The sequence below is a fragment of the Alosa alosa genome, chromosome 23 (assembly GCF_017589495.1).
Source record: "Alosa alosa isolate M-15738 ecotype Scorff River chromosome 23, AALO_Geno_1.1, whole genome shotgun sequence".
Lineage (NCBI taxonomy): Eukaryota > Metazoa > Chordata > Actinopteri > Clupeiformes > Clupeidae > Alosa > Alosa alosa.
Genome location: NC_063211.1, coordinates 2,023,753 through 2,036,152, shown reverse-complemented (window position 1 = coordinate 2,036,152; position 12,400 = coordinate 2,023,753). Strand labels below are relative to the sequence as shown.

General features: G+C 44.7%; 1 protein-coding gene and 1 long non-coding RNA gene across 6 annotated transcripts in view; both read right to left on the bottom strand.

Annotated features, from left to right (window-relative positions):
* Positions 1-1,846: 1,846 nt before the first annotated feature.
* On the bottom strand, positions 1,847-4,259 carry LOC125288938. 3 transcript variants are annotated; one of them, XR_007192546.1, is made up of 2 exons: positions 3,795-4,259; positions 1,847-2,670 (listed from the first exon to the last, which is right to left on the bottom strand). It is a non-coding gene; the product is annotated as an uncharacterized LOC125288938 (long non-coding RNA). The 3 variants fall into 3 exon arrangements; XR_007192548.1 differs by lacking the exon at positions 3,795-4,259 and adding an exon at positions 2,813-2,886; XR_007192547.1 differs by lacking the exon at positions 3,795-4,259 and adding an exon at positions 2,793-2,855.
* Positions 4,260-4,285: 26 nt separating this feature from the next.
* map3k2 (mitogen-activated protein kinase kinase kinase 2) overlaps positions 4,286-12,400 on the bottom strand; it is a 30,223-nt gene continuing 22,108 nt past the window's right edge. Inside the window, exons 11-17 of one of the 3 annotated variants that reach the window (XM_048235652.1) lie at positions 11,997-12,089; positions 11,522-11,770; positions 10,207-10,355; positions 7,289-7,420; positions 6,622-6,751; positions 5,038-5,215; positions 4,286-4,520 (exon numbers count right to left, since the gene is read on the bottom strand). In XM_048235652.1, the coding sequence (XP_048091609.1) occupies positions 4,301-4,520; positions 5,038-5,215; positions 6,622-6,751; positions 7,289-7,420; positions 10,207-10,355; positions 11,522-11,770; positions 11,997-12,089 (1,151 nt within the window). In that variant the 3' untranslated portion in view covers positions 4,286-4,300. Of the gene's footprint in view, positions 4,521-5,037; positions 5,216-5,742; positions 5,830-6,334; positions 6,472-6,621; positions 6,752-7,288; positions 7,421-10,206; positions 10,356-11,521; positions 11,771-11,996; positions 12,090-12,400 lie in introns of those variants that run through there. The other 2 variants (XM_048235653.1, XM_048235654.1) reach the window with 2 other exon arrangements.

The following is a 12,400-nucleotide window of genomic DNA, read 5'->3' as shown; positions in this document are numbered from 1 at the left end:
TTATATAGAACTGGAGAGGGAGGAAGCACCGCCCCCATTAATTTCAATGGCCCGTGCTAGGCTAGCTGCTTCAGCCAAAAAAGATCGAAATTCACCGCAACCATCTTTTTCAAAATGGCGTTACACAGGGCTCGTTTCCTGGTCAATCCCTGCAGTGTCCATGACTCTTGTGAACTAGCCTAGACCTTCTGTGAGCACACAGTGGTGAAGTGAGGGGTGGCGTTGCGATCAGATTAAGCCCTCAGTCCACACACAGGGAGTGTGTGTGTGTGTGTGTGTGTGTGTGTGTGTGTGTGTGGAGTCAAGGGCGGCTGGAAATGTGTGTTACCAGTAGGGCTGTCACTTTACGTTCGAAAATCGATTGCACAATCGATTGGACCAAACAACACAAGTTTCGAAAACTAAAATAGGGAATCGATTTTAACCAAATATAAAAGAATTCCGAAGTGCAGAAAGCATTGCGAAAGCTAAAAAGAAAATTCCCACCAATTTTACGCACCGGGAACAGCTGTTTCAATCAGCTGCTGTGCTGCTCCTGTTTTGCCAAAAAAATGGAGGACAACGCAATCAACCTCTGCGACATGTAGAGAGACGAGTGATAGGCCCTAATAACTTGAGGAGTTCGATGTGGAAGTACTTCGGATTTTTGGTATATCAAACTATGGAGAAGAACAAAGCGGTAGGCTATACGTTAACTGTGCAATCGAGTTCTACGTAGGCGAAATTTGTTTGACATTTCTAATCGTAAACACAGACACAGCTACGTTGAAGCCTGCAGTCATGTCACTGATGTAATAATGGCAGTCCACTCGGCTTACTGGTTTTCGATAATGTTGCACTTCTGTTTGTCATTGTGCACGAAACTTCACGCCATTAAATCATCAGAAATATTGCTGGCTTGCATCTACAAGCGCCCTCTTTACGTTCGTCCTAATGCAGTTGTTTGTGGATTGGCCTATATTTGGCGTTGAAAATGGAAACGTCTTTAGACATAAAAAAATCGATTTTACAATCGATTCAATGAACACTTATGTCTCAAAAATCAAACAGGATTTTTTCACAAAAGTGACAGCCCTAGTTACCAGCAGAGAGACAACTGCACTGGAAGGGAAGACCTGGAACATCAGCAGAACCTCTGTCAACCTTAGAACCTCAGAGTACAATCAGAACCCCGGGAGTGGGTCACATTCCCAACACTATTCGGGTACCAGTAGTTTGCGTACACTGCTTCAAGATCACAGAAGGGAGGGGTGTCATTTTATTGGGCTGTGGAGCTCAAATTCATCCAACTACAGCCAGAATCTCAGACTCTGCTTTTAAAGGAACATGGCAACTTTTTGAGAAATTAGCTTATTTGTCATCCACCCCATAGTCAGATAAGAGGACACGTACCCTTCTGGAAGTATGTTACACCAGTTAGCCTATAGCTCCCTTTTAGCTATAGGCTAGCTACAGGCAAACTGATGTAACCCACTTCCAGTGAATTATGCCAAGCTAGGCTAATGCTGTCGGACGCAGTTATCTGACACACAGAGAATAAACTTATCAAGTCAGCTAATTTCACAAAAAAATAGTTTCTTTCAGGAACAGCGCCCCCTACAGTACGCTCAGCTTGTGGAGACTACAGCCATAACTCTGTGCCCCCTGGCATCGCTGCAGGGGCACTCCACGGGGCGCGATGGAGGGCAGGATGGATGGAGGCTGCTAGTTGGCACTGGACGCTCCTGCTGCTGCTGGCGAAGCGTGGCACTAGGCTGAGATGCGAGCGAGGTGAGGGGCAGTCTGGAGAACTGACCGCGCCCGTCACAACGAATAACGGGCACTAGGCCGTTGGGCTGAGAGTCGAGTGTTTGGATGTATGAGAGCAAGGGATGGAAGGGAACCCTTGGGAGTGTATTTCAGGCAACAAAAAAAAAGAAAACAAGAAAAGAAAAAAAAAGACAAAGAAACTACTAAAGAGCCAGGTTTCAGACGCTGTAAAACTAGCTTCCAGTCTGAAGGCATTGAGTTTATATAGCACTGTGGTGTAGTCTGACTAAATCAGAGGGCAACAGAGAGCAGGCGCAGAGAACTATCAAGCACTGCTGAGCACAGGCAGTTCTGTAACTGTCTACTCAGGAGAACCAAAGCACCATCCCATGAACTGTGAAGTCTACTGAAATATTGAAGTACAGTAAGTATTGAGAAGAGACCTAAGAGTACCAAGGTACAGTTAAACATCGTAAAAGTACACAGAAGTATTTGAAGTACCGTTGAGTATTGTGAAGTCTATTGAAGTAAAGATGTCTTGTTGAGTATTGTAGAGTCTATAGAATTACAGATTGTATGTGATGAGAGTTGTGAAACCACCTGAAGTGCTATCAAGCTAAAGTCCTGTACAAAGTTCTAACGGAAAGTGCTGAGGAAGAAAGAGGCCCTATCAAGCCCCACACATTCTGTCGGTTCTAAGAGTCTTGTGAGAACAGAACTCGGAACAGGGTACCACAAAGTGGGGTCGAAGAATTAGAGTGGACTGACATTTTGTACCCTATGGAGAGCCTCTCTTCTTTGCTAAAAGTACCTGATGTGAGCTTCCAGGCTAGCTAATGCTAACAGCTAATCCAGCACTCAATGGGAGCGTACCAGTCCTAAGATGATCCAATCAGGCCAGAGAGACCTGAAGGGTCCAGGCTATAATGGGTGGGGGTGTTGGGGTAGGGATTGTGGAAGGGGGTGGGGAGAGAGACAGAGGGAAAGAATAAAAGGAAGAAGTTCCAGATGTTAGCGCAAGGCTGCAAACACAAGCACCAAACCTGAATGGGCAGGCAGTCACCCTGGGTTTTTTCACTTTGGTGTGTTCTCTGATTCTGGTTCTGGTTCTCCTTGTCATTCTCTCAGCCATTCCTGTAGCCTCACTGACCTGAGATCAGGACAAGAAGCAGTACAAAGGAGGCAGTAAGGGGAGTCACGATTACGGTTGACATGGGAACAGGGGTGGGGGTGGGGGGAGGCTCGGGTGGGGGGTGGGATGAGGGTTGGGTGGGGGGGGTGAGGGTTGGGTGGGGTGCGATGGGATGAGGCTCGGGTGGGGGGGGGGGTTAACGGTGCAAAAACAGAAACCCTGACAGCACAAGAGAGGACACTGACTGGTAACTAGGAAACGGCATTTCAAAGAGAGAAAGTCCAGCAGATTCATTGGGTTGTTTACAGCATTGTGAGATATACTACAGTAAAAGCAGTCTGAAAAGAAAGAGAAGGTGTGTGCGTACAGTATGTGTGTGTATGCAAGTATGTTTGTATGTATGAATGAATGTATGTGTGTGTGTATTTTTCAATCAGTCTTCTTTATGTTTATTAAAGTGTTTATGCTTTGTGTAAATGTGTGCATTTATGTACCAAAGTATGTTTAAGTATGTTGGTATTTGCGCACGTGTGCATGCATGTACCTGGGTATGTGTGTGTATGCATGAGTATGTGAGGGTATGCGTGCGTGCGTGCGTGCGTGCGTGCGTGTGTGCGTGTGTGTAAGACAAAGACTGTGCAAAAGCGGAGAGCTGGAGGAGCTGAACTAAGCGAGTGGGAGTTTTTCTCCATACCCTGTGGTCTGTGTTGTTCGTTGGTGTTTGTGTGTTTTCATGAAAGAGAACAGTGTGTGTGTGTGTGTGTGTGTGTGTGTGTGTGTGTGTGTGTGTGTGTGTGGTGTTTAGCAGCGTGGTGAGGCCCCAGCAGAGCTCTGGGGCTGGCGATACATTCTGGATTGGGTCTGGACCACATCCACCCCACCGGCTGTAAACACACGCGGCGCAGAACCTCACCGGATCTCCTCAGAACGCAGAACCTCACCGGATCTCCTCAGAACTCACGACTCTCTGACATTCCACCTCCTTCTCGTCGTCGTCGTCGACACGTTAAAAAAAAAAAGTCAAATACAAAGAGTCGAAACATCGACAGTCTCCGTGTCGAAACATCCGACAGTCTCTGAGCTCTCAGGCCCAATGGGAAATTAAGGTGCAACGTTTTCAGAATCTAAACAAAAACAAAACAACAACAACAAACAACAACAAAAAAGCTCCGCCCCATTTCTTCGCCATCTTGCAAAAGACGAAGACACACGGGCGGGGCCCTGCCCTCTGCAGCCACTCCCATTTTTTCTTCTCTGGTCCAATCAGGAGGCTGGTAGAGGTAGGGGCAGAGCTGACAGACACTTGGGAGCGGTAGCTGATAGGCCAGAGGGAGTTGGGGGCAGGATTATGGAGGGGGGGGGTGAGAACATAGTTTGGGGGTTGGGGGTTTGGGGGGGGGGGTTGTGGGTTTGGGGGTTCTAGTGAACAAAGATGTGTCTCAGTAGGTCCTCGGCAGCGGGTCTCTGCTTGGTCTCCACAAAGATGCGCTTCAGGAAGTCTCTGCAGTGGTCCGACACGTGCCCCGGCAGCGCCGGATTGGTCGGCTGCGTGGCGATCTTGAAGATGGCCGCCATCGCCTCGAACTCCGCCCATGGCGGCCGCTCCGTCAGCATCTCCACCACCGTGCAGCCCACGCTCCTGTTGGCATGGCAACGGCAGAGGGGTCAGCAAGGTCAAGGATGACATAACTGATAGAGTGCGATTCAGCAGGATACTTCACTTCACAACATGATAACCGGTCAACAACCCATACAGTATATTTGCTATGTTCAAGAATGTATATGCCTTATGCGTCTATATAAAGAATGTGTATGCCTTATACGTCTATATAAAGAATGTATATGCCTTATACGTCTATATAAAGAATGCCTTATACGTCTATATAAAGAATGTATATGCCTTATGCGTCTATATTAAGAATGTATATGCCTTATACGTCTATATAAAGAATGCCTTATACGTCTATATAAAGAATGTATATGCCTTATACGTCTATATAAAAGAATGCATATGCCTTATACGTCTATATAAAGAATGTATATGCCTTATACGTCTATATAAAAGAATGCATATGCCTTATACGTCTATATAAAGAATGTGTATGAATTTTTGAAACTCCAATAGTGTTTCAGAACTTTGGAATTTCGGAACTCACCAAATGTCCGCCTTGCGTCCATAGCCCTCGCCGCTGATGACCTCTGGACTCATCCAGTACGGCGTTCCAGTCACGGACTTGATGCCTGTCCCCGAGAGACAGATCGTCTGGAGACGCCGACTTGCGCCAAAGTCCCCCAGCTTCACGTTTCCGGCTGAATCCCGTAGGATGTTGGCCCCTATGATAGTGGTTGTGGGTATGGGAGAGAAATAACAGAAGGCGAGACCGAGAGAGAGAGAGAGAGAGAGAGAGAGAGAGAGAGAGAGAGAGAGAGAGAGGAGAGAGAGAGAGAGAGAGGAGAGAGAGAGAGAGAGAGAGAGAGAGAGAGAGAGAGAGAGAGATCAGCATGTGCTTTTACAAGCACACAATTTGTATAACAATGTTCTTGGCAGCCCAACACAGAAATAGTCATAGATATTAAAAACTAATTATAGCATTGTCCGATAGTTTTATTTGGTGGAAAGAGGCAACTCTTACTGTTTTGTGTTGGGGTCCTGTTTTCTGATAATGACTGGCCGACAATACATTATCCCTTACATAGTAACAGTAATATATAATAGTATCGCAGTACAAATAGTATAGTAGTACTGATATATCGTTACTAGCAGCCATGGTACTATATAGTAGATAACACACACACACACGTTAATATACCTTTTTTAATTACTAGTATTTCATTTATTATTTAAAAGTTGAGCTGGCTCTTGAGCACAAGAAATTTCATTACTGATAAATCCTTTTATGAGTACATGACCATAAACTTGAACTTGTACTTGGGCTTGAGACTTGAACTTGAGCTGCTGGTGGTAACTGTAATAGTAATAGTAACAGCAATAGTAATAGTTTATAGTATAGTATGGTATAGTAGTATAACTATAAGCAGCATGGTAGGATTTATAATACTCAAGAGTAAACAAACGCACACATTCAGGCTCACGCGACACGACACACCCACACACACACCAACACTACCCCCCCCCCCACACACACACACAATTAATATACCTTTTAATTACTAGTATTTCATTTATTATTTAGTTGAGCTGGCTCTGAGCACAAGAAATTTCATTACTGATAAATCCTTTTATGAGTATATACACCATAAACTTGAACTTGTTGTATAGTATAGTATAGTATAGTATAGTAGTATAACTATAAGTAGCATGGTAGATTTATAATACTCAAGAGTAAACAAACGCACACATTCAGGCGCCACGCACACACACACCCACACACACACCAACACTACCCCCCCCCACACACACACACAATTAATATACCTTTTTAATTACTAGTATTTCATTTATTATTTAAAGTTGAGCTGGCTCTTGAGCACAAGAAATTTCATTACTGATAAATCCTTTTATGAGTACATGACCATAAACTTGAACTTGTACTTGGGCTTGAGACTTGAACTTGAGCTGCTGGTGGTAACTGTAATAGTAATAGTAACAGCAATAGTAATAGTTTATAGTATAGTATAGTATAGCAATAATAGTGTATAATAGTTCAGTAGTAGTATATAATAGCATAATGGTATAACTATAAGTAATAACACTATAGGTGATGCAGGTTGGGGGTCACCTTTGATGTCTCTGTGGACGATCATGTTGCTGTGCAGGTAGGAAACGCCCTCCAGTATCTGCCGAGTGTACTTGCGCGTCACATTCTCCGTTAGGGCTCCATACGCCTTCAGCTGGTCTTTAATAGAACCCTGAGAACAAGAGAGAGAGGAACCTTAGTCTTTAATAGAACCCTGAGAACAAGAGAGAGAGGAACCTTAGTCTTTAATAGAACCCTGAGAATAAGAGAGAGAGGAACCTTAGTGTTAACTTGCTGGTCTTTAATAGAACCTTGAGAACAAGAGAGAGAGGAACCTTAGTCTTTAATAGAACCCTGAGAACAAGAGAGAGAGGAACCTTAGTATTAACTTGCTGGTCTTTAATAGAACCCTGAGAACAAGAGAGAGAGGAACCTTAGTATTAACACTGTTACTTCAATTCTTACACAGGTGAACATCAGACATATTCCCTGTGTGTGTGTGTGTGTGTGTGTGTGTGTGTGCAATCACCCCTGACATGTACTCCATGAAGATGGAGACCATCCTTGGGTGTGTGGGTGTGTGTGTGTGTGTGTGTGCATGCTCACCCCTGGCATGTACTCCATGAAGATGGAGAGCGTCCTCTCGTGTGTGTGTGTGTGTGTGTGTGTGTGTGTGTGTGTGTGTGTGTGTGTGTGTGTGCATGCTCACCCCTGGCATGTACTCCATGAAGATGGAGAGCGTCCTCTCATGTGTGTCCCGTAGGCAGCCGTAGTACTGGACGATTCTCTCGTGGAACAGATTCTTCAGGAGCTGAATTTCCCACTCTAGAGCACTCACCTCCTGAAAACACACACACACACAAGTTTAAACGCAACAATGTAGGCATTCTCACACACACACACAAACACACATTTAACCCTTAGAACCCTAAGCTGTTTTTAGGGCATTTTCACTACCTTTATTCATAAGGATTTATTCTGGTCATTGTAAGTGCCACACACACATATTATATATTGGGGTTTTTTTCAGCAGAGTCTAGGCTATCCAGATCTGCCATAATTTCATGTATTAGTACTAGCATTGATTTTATTTACATTTTTAAAGAATTAAAATATAAAACTTATATTTTGACATGTATCTCACCACAGCAAGCTCATAGCTCTACATGCATTTTATGTGTGTGTAGAGCAGACTATCCTGAATTGGGCAATATAATTGCCATGTTGGAGGGAAACTCTGGGGCTGAGCAATTTACAGAAATATGTGGTGTGTGATTTACGGAAATAAATGGAATTTTTTATTTAGTGATGATGACCTTTCTGTGCTCCATATCTGTAACACGAACTGATCTGACCTGACTTGACCCGAGTTTGCGTGTTAGCCTGTGTGCACCTATGGTGTATGCACTCATAATGATTCTCAACTTTTTACTGCATTGCCATGAACAAAGTAAAGGCAACAAAGGTGTTTCTTTGTTGAACAAATTGGGATGCAATGTGAGCCTTGAATTGGATGCCATTCAGGAATTTGCTAGGATCTCAAAACCGGATTATGAAAATGCTTTGCCATAGAGAAACACATGATAGCGTTGGATTATAAACATGCTTTGCCACAAAAACAGACAAAAACCTGGGGTAAGTCCAGCTATATGAAGTTATTATTTTGCTGTCACTTCGTCTGTTTTATAACCCAGAAGGATGTACTTGGTATCAAACGATAGCTCTGTGTCTCCTCTTTCATCTGACATGCGTGGCATATCTATCCGATCACGGGTCCGCGAGTAATTCAAACGAGAGTAATCGGTGTGCAGGGTTGGTATGTGTACATGACGTTATTATTTTGTAGTTACTTCGTCTGTTTTTATAAGCCAGAAGGATCGATATACATGATACCAATGAATAGCCCTGCGTCTCCTCTTTCATCTGATATGCTTGCCATATCTATGCGATCACAGGTTCGCGAGTAATTCAAACGAGAGTAATGGGTGCGCAGGTGAACGCAGAGAAGTATAGACTGTAAATATGATGCAATTTGATTTAATTTCATGATTTTTTTTAAATTTTCATACTTTAACGTACAGAGTGCGTGATCTCGTTGGAAAGCCCCACTTCTCCTCTGTCACTCAATAAATCTCGCTGCGATGAACAGTTGCGGAGCAATGTAACAGAGAAGAGAGGGTGTGTTTTTTGACGCACTTTGCGTCAATCGGGTTCTAAGGGTTAACCATGATATGTCCACATTCACGCAAACACTCACACAGGACACATACACAAAACTACACACACTCATATTCATACAGTATACACTAGGGCTGTCAAACGATGATTTTTTTTTTTAAGTGTGATTAATGAATATCTGAATTTCTATTGTTAATCGCGATTAATCGCATATTTTATCACATTCTGCATTTCAGAACTTTCCAGAAGTCCTTATTTTTTATTTTTTTTGGCCTTTTTATGCCTTTAATGATAGTGACAGTGGAGAGTGACAGGAAGCGAATGGGAGAGAGAGCAGGGGTGGGATCCGGAAAGGACCACGGGGCGGGAATCGAACCCGGGCTGCCGGCGTACGGTGCAGGTGCCCCAGCCAGTTGCGCCACAGCTGGGGCCCAGAAGTCCTTATTAACAATGTAAAGCAATTCTCACCAGTGCATCTTGATCGAGAATCAAATGAATGCAAAGAAAGTTACTTTATGAACTTAACTTTAGGACGTATTTGATTATTGCAAATCAAATTTCAAAAGCTGAGCAGAATGTCTTTTAAAAAATATAGCCTGAATAAACTGAAATAAATGCTACAGCAGAAGTGCATGCACAAACTGTACACACATTATAAAAGGGCATAACAAACAAAAAATACTCCACACATTCATTATCTTTAAGTTCAGTTGAAAATAAGGAACTTGTGTGCATGTGCATGTGCATGTGCAAAATGTAGCTTAGGCCTACAGCACATTTCAATGAAGTGCATAACAAACAGAAATAGCCTAGGCCCTATCTTCGGTAACTATGTTCAGTTCGGTAATGGTGTACGAGTGTAAACAATGTTTAGCATGTAGATTCTAGTTCAAACTTGAAATACTTCTGTGATATTTTATTTCCATGTAGACTGAGCCGACTGGGAGTTTTTTTTTTTTTAAGTAAAACGCGCTATTCAGAACTGCGTTGGTGTTTATCATCTCCATGACGACAGGAGGAGGACCAGGCAGAAGCCTACTAGGAAGCAAAGAGCGGAGCTTTGCTAGGAAGTGTCTGTGGCAGTTTGAGGACAGAAAACGGTGCATCAAAGAGTCAAAATAGTAGCAGCCAAAGAGAATCGTTGATAACAGAACAAGTGACGGTGTAAAATAAAACATCTTTAGCGGCACAAGATTAATGTGAATAAAAAAGCGGGAAAAATGAACGTGTTATGCTCCTTAATCGCATCATGAATCATGATTAACATGTTAACTCTGACAGCCCTAATATATATATACACACACACACACACACACACGGTATGTCCACAGCGCACACACACAAACAGGTATTTCATTTCCCTGGAAACCCCAGTACACACACACACACAGATAGAGATGTACCAGGACATATGTGACTTCAAACCTGAAACACAAAAATACTCCTCACCTTGCTGGTCTCCGGGCTGTCAGGGTCAAACTGCACCTGTTTGACGGCGAGCTCTCGGCCGGTGTCTGCATCGTAGCAGAGGAAGACGCGACCGAACGCCCCCTGACCCAATAGCTTCCCCAGGCGCCAGTTAGTGGGGGCACGCGGGGCTACACACACACACACACAAGTACCCAGATGGAGTCAACACACACACACACACACACACACACACACACACACACACACACAATACAGAGATTAAGTGAAGACACACACACACAAAACACAAAGACGCAGTTAACACACACACACATGTAATAGAGATGGAGTTAAAACACACACACAAATATACATGGGCTCATGGTTAACAATCATCTTAACATGTCCCTGTAAATCCCTCCTGTGACTTGTCTTTCACATCCATTCATTCATTCCTTCATTTAGTGATGCCTCAGCATTGTGAATGACCTCCACTACACTAATAAACTTTGCTTCTCTGGCAGGCTCACAGACTTCCTTCCTGTACCAATCTCGATCACTCCATCTCTAACAGTTTCTGAGAGCGAGCCAAGTCTAATCAGACTGGTCTGCCAAGCAGGCGAGTCGTGTAGTATCCTGTTTGTCGCTGTCGATGCTCCTGATTGGCGGATAACCGAGTATGCCCAGTATGTCACTTCCTGTGGCATGCACTTCCTGTCATGCCAGTGGCACTCAGAGATGTATACGCGATACGTATTCATATCTATGGATGTAACCTTTACTGGAGACTCTTTCTCCATCTCCTCTCTCCTGATTGGTTGGCACTCTGCCCCTCTCTGATGCATACATGGACACGCAAGCTGTAATCAACCTCTGGTCGTGAAGCATGCTACACTAATATACTGCTTTAGAAGAACTATCCAAAAGGTGCTCAGTCTTTCTTCCTGTACTTGCGCCCGCTCTTAATATTTCCTGAGAAATAAAACCCTTACGGCTCCTACACACAGTTGTGTTCCGTCAACGCATGCCGTGGGTGTTCCCGACGGTAGCTATGCAAATGACTTTAAGTATAACCGTAATTTGATTGGTTGGTGCCGTCCGTCGATTGGCTTGATTGGCCGCTGCCGTCTGTCGGTGCAGCAACAGCTGAACTTCTCAACGCCGAGCGGCGGAGAAACGCGACGCAACGGACCCACAATTCAGTTCGGCAACGGCTGACGTGAGCCCATGTAAAGTGAATGGGATGCGTCTCCAGCAACGCAACGCACGCAGCTGTGTGTAGGAGCCGTAACTACACTTTCTCTGTCTCCTCTCTCCTGATAGGCTGGCAGCCCGACTCCCTCCTGTCACTCACAGCGGCTGGGCGGGCTGATGTCCATGACTGAGAGGGTGGGTGCGGGGTTGGAGGCGGAGCTGGGGGCGGGGCTGGGCTCAATGTCAGAGCCGCGGCGGCGGCGGAATCCTCCCGGCTCGTCCAGCTCCGGGCTGAAGATGCTACTGCCGCTGCTGCCGCTGGGCGACTGCTGCTCCACGGGGCTGAAGCTGACCGGAGAGCGAACGCCCTGACCCTGCGTCCGCCGCGCCCGCGGGAACGTCTTGCGCCCTGGGAGACGGGGAAGAAGACAGAGTGGGAAAAGTGTGTGTGTGTGTGTGTGTGTGAGTGGGGGGGGGGGAGTGGGGTCAAGATGAATACATACATACATACACATGTAATATACAAACGTATATAAGCATGAAATGCATTACACATTTTCATAATTAAAAATAAACAGTTAAAAGGAGTTGAATTTCAGAATCTGAAAAATCATGTGTGTGTGTGTTGCGCTCACCATCACTGTAGTCCTGGAGACCAAAGGGGATGTGGTATCGCCGTGGATACGTGCCACCCTTGCCAGACTTCTCAAACACAGGGATGTCATACTCTACATCAGCAGAATAGAGAGAGAGAGAGAGAGAGAGAGAGAGGGAGAGGGAGAGGGAGAGGGAGAGGGAGAGGGAGAGAGAGAGAGATGGGATAGATAGATAGATACTTTAGTCATCCCAAGGGAAATTTTCAAACTCAGGCTCCGTTCATCTAAACACACCGCATAAGCTAGACACACACTCAACTCTACACACACTCTCAACTCTACACAGACACTCTCAACTCTGCACACTCAACTCTACACACACAAGATATACACACTCAACTCTTCTGTTTCACACCGGCTCAGAGACAAGAGTTAAATAGCAA